At 35.7% G+C, this 9,414-nt stretch overlaps 1 protein-coding gene across 1 annotated transcript; it reads right to left on the bottom strand.

The window, feature by feature from the left end:
* Positions 1 to 2,368: 2,368 nt before the first annotated feature.
* Positions 2,369 to 8,560, bottom strand: LOC103982000 (syntaxin-43-like). The gene is made up of 8 exons (XM_009398785.3): positions 7,947 to 8,560; positions 4,757 to 5,033; positions 4,430 to 4,519; positions 4,256 to 4,333; positions 3,535 to 3,612; positions 3,341 to 3,406; positions 3,186 to 3,266; positions 2,369 to 2,916 (listed from the first exon to the last, which is right to left on the bottom strand). The coding sequence occupies exons 1-8, from the start codon at positions 8,174 to 8,176 to the stop codon at positions 2,809 to 2,811; spliced, it is 1,008 nt and encodes a 335-aa protein (XP_009397060.2). The 5' UTR covers positions 8,177 to 8,560; the 3' UTR covers positions 2,369 to 2,808.
* Positions 8,561 to 9,414: the final 854 nt, after the last annotated feature.

Genomic DNA, 9,414 nt, shown 5'->3' with positions numbered 1-9,414 from the left:
CCTCTTCTATAGCTGAGGTCTTAGTATATCTTTGAGAGTCTTAATGCCTTTAGGATATGGAGAGTCCTAATACCTTTGGAACTTGGAGATAGACCTATTCTAGTTGGAATGACCCTTGGATTTGATTAAGTTTGAGTTGAGTCTAGTCACATTAGATTTGAATTGAATGAGTCCAAGTTGAGTTGAGCCAAATTGGACTTCGATGGAAACTTGATTTGAGTCAAATTTGAGTGAGACTTGGTCCTTGCTTAGTTTAATCAAGATCAAATTAGAGTTTGATTGAAAATTTAATTGGGCCGAATTGGAGTATGACTCAAACTCTACTGGATCGTTTCTAATAAAAAATAATGATTTTCAAAATGATTTTTTATGATTGGATAAATTTATGGGTGTATAAATCTTATATGTGTTTAAGGAAGTTAATAGCATCCATATTGGTTCGCTACTTATAAAAAAAAATTGTTAAAATTACATGTCATCGGATATTAATAAACAAAGAAAAAACTAGAAACTAACATAACATTTGCATAGTTTGGCAACCCTTGCTTAGATTTACGAAAAAAAATATAGTCTTCAATATATAAAAAAATTAAATATAAAGAATATCTCTTCTTGATTTAACCCAAACTAAGTTTGAATCTCTCACAAATCTTATCACATCTTCCCGTCTTTACTAAAAGTTGAGAGCACATTAAGATGTATAGCATCTTAAATACAACTTAGTTAAATTCTTAATCCTTCGATAAGGCTTCTTAAATACTTACCCATCCTACTAAGGCTTACAACAAGGACAAATTACTATGATGAAAAAGATACGAATTGAGGTCGATGAGGTTCATTTTGATGTTGAGCAGGAGGCAACGAGAAAAAATAACTAAAGGTGTCTAAAAATACCCACAAACAGCAAAATATTATTTTTTTTTTCAATTTAACTTAAAAACCTTAAGTTTCTTTAAGAATCGTTTTTCATTAGACCATTGATACGTATCTGTTGTTTACTGTGATATGTATATCTTATTCAAAATGGTTGTTTCTCTTTGGTTATTTTCTTCGAATTTGTTATTTTGTTATATGTTATGTGGACATATCTTTTATCCCTTGCTGCTTGCATGTAACAAACAAACTCCTTAGGGTGATACATTGGCCATTTTGTCCAAGAACAGTGTAATGTTAAGATTCTATCGTTTTGGATCAAAGAGACTATTGGTAAGATTCTATATTCTATTAGAAGTTGTGTCAATCATTTGAAAGAATATATATAAGTGTAAAAAATACTGTTTTGGGAAGTTTTGCTTCCCAAAGAATGGGGGGAGGGTGGTCCGGGTCTCATTCCACACATGAAGCGTGAGCGCTTATGAATATAAAACTTTTTTAAAATAAAATGAAAGTTAATTCTAATGAGATAAAAAGAGAATTTTATATACGAATAAATATAAACAAATCATTATATATAGCGAAATTAAATAAAAATTATAATCAAATAGGACACCAAGATTTACATGAAAAACTTCTCTAACGTAAAGGATAAAAAACCACGAGGCAAGGCAAAAAAAATTCATTATAAAAATAATGAAAGTATAAATTTTAGTTTTTTGTCCAAACAAGTAATCATAGCAAGAATCTACTATAGATCTGATTTAACCTGAGATGAGAATATTGTTTGGATGATTGAGAATAACTTCTGCGTTATTTTTGTCATCTTTTATTTTTTTTTCTTTTATTTTTTGCCATTTGCTCCTTTTTTTTGAATCGCATTGCTATTGCAATTTTCTACTTCTATTTTGTAACCACCGTACCCCCTTTATTAAATCTAGGTTTAGGTTAAAAAGAAAAAAAGACTATGGGTTGAAGCAATAAACTGTGTGCCCAACAAATTCCTAATGTCGGAGACATAGCTATTCTCCACAAAACTAGTTTTAATGTGTATAAAACATCATTTCTGTTTTACCTTTCAGTATCCTCGGTGGGTTACTTTTTAACTTTGTACTTTCAATTTGAAATTTCTAATTTAGATTTATCATTTTAATTAATGGAAAAAAGAAAACCCACATCCAATGCATGGGTTTGTTGATGAAATGTTTGTAGTATGTTGACATCTTACTATGATGAAATCATTATTTGGACCTATTCAATGACTACTGTTACCAATATGCGAAATTTCTTGAATCAAGAACAAAATGATTTGTCCAATTCCTATGAAGCGATGGCGCTTCAACAAGTCAGTCGTTTCATTGCCACATGAAGAGACTTGGCTGAGCCACAACCTCGACCATGATCGATGCAATTGCAGCTTCAGTTACAGTGAAAAAATAATGAAAGAACCATTATTACAAACTGAAACCCTTTGCCATCCAATTCAGCAAAAAAGGGGACCCCCCTTAGATCATAAACAAAGATGAATTCTAACTCTTAACTTCGGAATAATCTACAGGAACAAAACTACCATTGCTCCTCTTTTTTTTTTAATATGTATTCAATAAAGAAGAAAAAAAAAAACAATGAATCAAGATCATCCAATTCATTGCTTTCAAAAAAAGAAACAGTGAATTAGAAAATTGGAGATCACATGTACAATTGTCTAGTGTCGAGAACTGTATGAGCCTTCTGTAATCTTGGAGATCTTCACTTCTTTCAAAAAAGAATCAGTGAATTATAAAATTGGAGATCACCAGTAAAATTGTCTAACGAGGAGAACTGCATGAGCCTGCTGTAAACTCATATAAGAAACCATCCCAGTGCCTCAAGCATGACATCCTTTACCATGGTTGCTGATCTTTTGGGATATTCATCTTTTCAGAGTTGTCTTTGTCAGAAGAATATCTCCTTTAGTACTAGGAGGACTAGCATAACGAAGCACATTATCACAAGGATGGTAGCACACATAACCATTCCTCCTTTTCTCTGTGTTCTCTCTGCCTGTTAGTCAAAAAAATTCCCACGTAATTATAACTACACTATGCAAGATGCAAAGTACAAACAAAGAAAAAAGAGCAGACTGTTAAGTAACGAATAGGTAGCCCCTCTTTTGTTAGTAAGAAAACTACACTTACACCTAGATATTGAGGTTGCAGTTTTAATGGTCAAGAAAAAAAGCTCTATTGGTATCACCAAAAAAGAATATTGTGTTATGTTGAAATCTTGTCTTGTTAATGTCATTATCACACACACACACACAGAGAAAGAACCTTCTGTAACTGCTTGTAGCCCTCTTCCACTGTGGATGCGACATTCTGAATATTATACTCGATTCGATCAATGATTGTTCCCTGATTAGAAAAGCCATTTCAAATTTCACTGACAAAGAATGGGAACCATGTCTGACTCATGTTTTAAGAAATACCTGATCTATCACAAGGACAGAGAGATCCTTCATTATCTGTGCAAGTTCGTTTACTGATTCCACAACCTGAATTACAAAATGAAAGTCCAATGACAAGGTCATTCAACAACAGTCATAAGGGCGATTGGATAAGCAGGAAAACTGGTATATGGAACTGTGCCAACTTGTGATGGAGTTAGAACTAAATGTTTTACCTGTGCAATTTCTCTCTCCCTCTCTCTTGTAAATGCCTCATTTCTTTTCAGTTGAGACATCTGATGTTCACTGAAGCCCTGCACAAAGCAGCCAAAGATAAAATATTAGTCAATAAGAAGATAGGAAGTATATATGGTGGAATACATGAGAATCTGAAACAATCAATTAAAAACCAGAAATATTTCAGGGATTCAGGAAAAGTTTTGCACTCTAAGTTCAGTTTTAACCAAGAATTTGGTGACAAAAACAGATATCAGAAGAATCTATCATATATGAGGTACATCACAGATAATTTGGTTACGCTTATGAATCCTTTCTTGATAGCTATATATATAAAAGACACAAACTGTGTAGAATCACTAGAGGTCATATAAAACTTAGCCCTTAGTGCAACTGAGAATAAAACAATATCTTGCAGATAGATATCAATCTCCATTCTTTTGTCCCTATCACTGATGAGATCAGCACAAGGAATGCCTAATATTCTTCCTATTTCGACTTGACTTTGGAATACCCAAGTATTCATTACTGGACTTCATTACATCTGTCATCAAATGAGTTGTTAATTATGTGGTTAGGTTCAGGAAGCAACTTTAGAATTTAAATCGAAAAAGGTTAAACAACATCATGATGGACCAAAACTGAGTCCCTGACTGTTGATGCATAATATAACTTCTAATTACAGCATAAAGCTAAAAGAAAAAGAGCAGAGAAGTATACCACATCAACAAATACATCATCTTCCATGTTAGACATAGTTCCATTTATATTCATATCAAAATCCAAGCCATCTTGACCCTGAAAGGCAGAAAAAACAGAACAAAATTATTAAAGAATTACTGAACATAAAAAAAAGGCAAACAAAATATTATTTATATCAGGAGTTCAACAAACCTCCTTTTGCTCTCTGAGACGCTTTAAATAAATTGACTGCTTTTTTCGCAGCTGCATTGAGAGATTCTGAAGATCTGTTGCAAGTGATCTCTGCAACAATGGTACACTTCTCTTTAGGAGACATTTATGAGTATCAAAAAAATGATAGAGATAACCAGCTAGTCTTATGCAAAAATATTACAACTCATAATGCAGAAAATGAAAACCTTTTTTCATTTGCTTTTTCACAGAAATGTTGGCTGGATATGAATGCTTTCAACTAGAATGTTAAACAGGATACCAGAGTACAGAAACAAAACAGCAGATAACTAATAAATGTGGTCGTACCTGAACATTCCTTCTAACATTTGACTCTTCAGAAGGCCCACTAGGAGATAACTTCATCAGTCGTTTCTCAGATCGCTTCAATAAATCTGTTATTTCATGGGTAAGAACCTCAATTGCATGTTGGTCTTCTTTTCCATCTCCAAAAGAAGGCATTAAGGCCTTCTCATGAACTTTGACTAACTCTGATATTTTTGTTCGAGCACGTTGCATATTTGCAGATATTTCTTCAGAAAGATCCACCCATGCTGGAGGTAAACCAACCATAATATGCCCTCTACTGCATAAGGCAACGAAAATAACTTATTAATGACAAGAACAATAGATGAGAATCAATTGAGAAAATATGAAATTGCAACAACACCATTTTGTCATCTCATGGTGCAAACAGGTTTTGTTCAAGGCATGCCAACCTCATGCCGGTATTTTCCTGGACATACAGTAATTCAAGAAAAATCCTAAAACCTAATTGGATTTTCCAAAATTTAGGATACAAAAAATTCTAAGGACAGTGATGCAAAACATGGAACAATGAATCTAAGATGGCATGTATTCAAAATTTGAAATACTACTTATTAAAGAAGTAAAACAAAGTATTGTGTCATCCTATGATTCCAGTGCATATGTGCAAATTAACCTGTTCCTGTGAACTTTATAACATTATGGACAGTGATGCAAAACCATCCATCTTGGTTTTCTTGGGCATGGTACCTGGTGCTACAATCATAATTAAGATACAAAATCACAAAGGGACTTCTACGTTCACTTGAATCCTGGAAAGCTAACAAAATTGGTTTGTGCTCTCACCATGGAAACTAAAAGTTTACGGATTTAGACTCTTATTTTGGTCTGACTGAATAAACATTTCGAAACTGACATGAAATTTCCCTTCCAGTTATCGATGAAATATTCCTTTTTGAACCAAGGGAAAAGATCAGAGATCAACTCCAAATAGGGATCTTCTAACAAGGCTGTCTGCAAGACGAGGCTGGATGAGCAGGCTAACTGCCAGGAAGTGGTCCGACTATAGGCAATTACTGTGACAGTGACAGCATATATTGAAGTCCATCATCCGACCATTAAAACAAGGAAAACGGTTACTCATTGCAGTTATTTGACTCTTTGGGCACAATTGATGAGCAACAATAAGATGATGAGACATTTTCTCTCTGAGATTTTGCACTTCATGAGTTCTGCAAACACACTCGTGATATGGACAACAATGCATGTCTCTATGAGGGTGGCAATATGGATTTCATGTTCTCAATGTGCAGGCACAAACAAGTGGAGCACAGACTCAGAAATATCTCACTCATGCCTCCCAAGATGAAGTTCATGGTGCATGTGGATTCACACGATTTGTTTATGGTTGCAAAGATAACATCAATTGTGAGGTGGTTGATGACTATGGGTATGGAATTAGTACTAGTCACAAACTTCAGAAGCTATGATTCATCAACTCTGATAACAAATTTCCCTACAAAGTTGTTTGCTAGTATTTTATGACTGGAGGCTTAAATATGTTGGTTAGCTTTTAATTTCAGTAATCTTGTTATGAAATCAGCATTAGCCACAATCTAGAGTAGCTTTGACACATCAACTTTACAAATGGATCAAGGAAGCTGTTTGCTGACTTTGATGGCTAAGTCAATAATTTCATGTTGATGACATCAATAACTGAGGAATGGCTTGGTCTTCTTTTTAATATCGATCCACGAGCTCATAGTTTTTAATGGAAACAACATGAAGCAGTTCATGATTTAGTCATTAAAACTCTAATCACTAGATCATAAAGCAGCAACCTTACCATGATTCTAAGGCTTAGTCTCAATCAAAGATCTAGTTCAAAATTAGAAAATCAATAATCGAAGTCATTCCCAAAACATCCTCCCAACAACAATAGTTGTGATGTGATCACTGATAGCTGTAGACCGTTGCATTGACTATATAAGACAGCATAATCGTTTTTTATACCAATGACAAGAAATAAAATTTGAATAGTCTAGGAAATTTAAACTCTAATCACTGAGCTCACAAAGGTGCAACCTTACCATGATGCCAAGGCTTACTCTCAATCAATGATCTAGTCCAAAATTGAAAAATCAATAATGGAAGTCCTTCCCACATCATCCTCCCAACAATGATAGTTGTGATGGGAAGTGATAGCTGTAGACCCTTGTGTTGACCATATAAGATAGTATTATGGGTTTTTATGCCAATAACCAGAAATAAAATTTGAATAGTCTATCTCAAGATATTGACTGCTCTATTTTGTGTTTCAAAAAGCATCTTCATGATTATCTTTTCTTTTCTTTTCTTTTTTTGTGTGTGTGCAAATAGTAAGTCGTAAAGGCAGGATTTTTACTAGCCAAGCTAGCTAGTACCTTCATATATATATGATGCTTTATTTGTTGTGGACGTTGGAAAGGTGACTCTAAGGCATACAATGATATAATCCTAATCTATGCTACAACGGTAAAGCTTAAGTTAGATATATCTGCGTCATAAGCAAACATTTAGAATCAGTAGAACATATTGAAATTGATTTGTTGATATGGCTAAGGTATTAACCTTTTAATTGTTTGCCGTTTTGCAAGACAATGTAAATGTGATGGTTGCTGGTAGATATGTTAATTACATAGTTTCACATTGCCACTGGAAAAATTGAACAGGTACTCTATACTCAAGAGGCTGATATATGAGGTGATGTGGAATATTGAAGTAAATAGGAAAACGAGTATTAATGTAAAAAGGATGACATGATGATGATATTTCTAGTCATGTAAAGGAAGCGTGTAATTTGGAGGGTGGAACAGACACTTGGTTTAAAATTTTGAGGACTTCAGTACAGCAGGAATGGTGATCTATGAATATTTCTAGCCATGAACCAAGCAAGACTGCAATTTAAGTATAAGTTAGATAGATTACCAATACTCATGTGGAGCATCAGAGGATCTAAAATCCAGCAAATTATGTGAAAAAATGCATGAAACGTCAAAATGATATGGAAAACAAGGATAAAAAAGGAAAGCAAGGGCAACCCAGTGCACAAGACACCCATTAATGCGGGATCTAACAGGGCCAATGTATCAAAAAGGAGGAAAATGTAAAATTATACTGGATGGGATCCAAAAGGTAACATAAGAAAGCAGCAGATCACAGGGAGTTGGCTCAACAGGAACCTGATTCATACCTGGAATTGCCCGGGTCTTCCGTGCTAACGGGAGCATAAGACCGATTGGGATGGAGAAGCGAAGTGCTCACCATTTCGATTACCGGACCACCACGCCCCGCCGAAGAAGAGGCCGACGCAGATGAGGAAGGGCCAGCATGGGAGGGAGAAAAAGAGGCCATCGGCACCCGAACGCTTCGTAAGGCGTCGCGGTACTTCTTGTACAGTGGCGTCCGATTCCTTGTCGTCATTGCGTAGATCTCCACCCCGAACCTCCCAGATTCGGCAATGAGACACGCGATCCACGGTTTCGAGTCGAATCTAGACGCAAATAACAGAACAACTCTTAGTTTCTTGGCGAGACAAAAGCAAGATCGGCAGCGGCGCCAACGGTTGGAAGCGGTGCCTCCAGCGAGGGACTCAGTGGTGGAGGTGGAAATGGTGGTAGTAGACGGGTCGATCGTCGTCGGAAAGGGCAGCAATGTCGGATCGATCAATGCGCCTGCCCCTCCGCTGCGGCCGTGAGCGGAGGAGGAGGTCGGAAATATTTTGGAGTTGGCGGCTTTGGGTTGACAAACTTGAAAGAACGGCGCCCGGTGGATGAAATGGAAGTTACGAGGATGATGTGCAGATGCATTTTTTTCGCGCATTCACCAATGTCGGTTTTGGTTGCTGGGAGACGAATATATTTTCGAAGCTGCCATCATATATATCTTAAGAAAAGGCTCCTCCTACACGAATCACTTACCTGCCTGACCGGTAAAGGAGGCGACGGGTGGGGCGAGGTGGCAACGGACGGGCCCACCTATTAGTCCTGTTTGCGTCTCCGATCACCAACGGATGCCTGTCGGACGGTAAGAAAAATCAGGTGAAGGATTCATCCCGCCATAATAATATGATGATAAAAAGAAAATTAATGTATTTAATTTCTGTGAGTCGATTAATACAATAAAGCGATTTGTCCATCTAATCCGTAATACATTTTATGATGAAAAAAATAAAGGGCGAATTTCCCAGAAATATTTCTTTCTCTTTTTTTTACTTTTCGCAAGAGATGCTCTTATTTTTCATATGCTTTTGGTCGTATCCTTTTTTATCATATTTCTTATAATATCTTTGATAAGATATAATAATTTTTTTTATAAATTGATTCATAGGATAAATCGTTCTAATTTTTCTAAGTTTTAAATAAACTTTTAATAATTTAAATGAGACATCAGTCGTCCCCAAAAATACAGCTCTCCTCGGAGATTGGAGGAGAACAAAGAAAAGCCTCACATGGTTAGCAAGGTTGTGAGCAGCGATGTTCGAGTCCCTATTTACATGCTCAAAACTAAAAACATCGACCCTATTGCCCAGATGAAAGATATCAGCACATACATTTCGCACACACCATGGAACAGATACTGATCCTATACAAATTAGAATGGCCTCTAGAGAATAATCTGACTTGATGAGAACTTTGGACAAATTGAATTGATCAGCTTTC

This window comes from Musa acuminata, chromosome BXJ3-4 (genome assembly GCF_036884655.1).
Source record: "Musa acuminata AAA Group cultivar baxijiao chromosome BXJ3-4, Cavendish_Baxijiao_AAA, whole genome shotgun sequence".
Classification (NCBI taxonomy): Eukaryota; Viridiplantae; Streptophyta; class Magnoliopsida; order Zingiberales; family Musaceae; genus Musa; species Musa acuminata.
This window is presented reverse-complemented; position numbering and strand designations above follow the sequence as displayed.

Coding starts and splice junctions, on each gene's coding strand:
- LOC103982000 (XM_009398785.3), bottom strand. CDS start 8,176: ATGACGACAAGGAATCGGACGCCACTGTACAAGAAGTACCGCGACGCC. Junction 3,613..4,255: donor ATGATGTATTTGTTGATGTG/GTATACTTCTCT, acceptor TGCTTTGTGCAG/GGCTTCAGTGAACATCAGAT. Junction 2,917..3,185: donor GCTACAAGCAGTTACAGAAG/GTTCTTTCTCTG, acceptor TTTGACTAACAG/GCAGAGAGAACACAGAGAAA.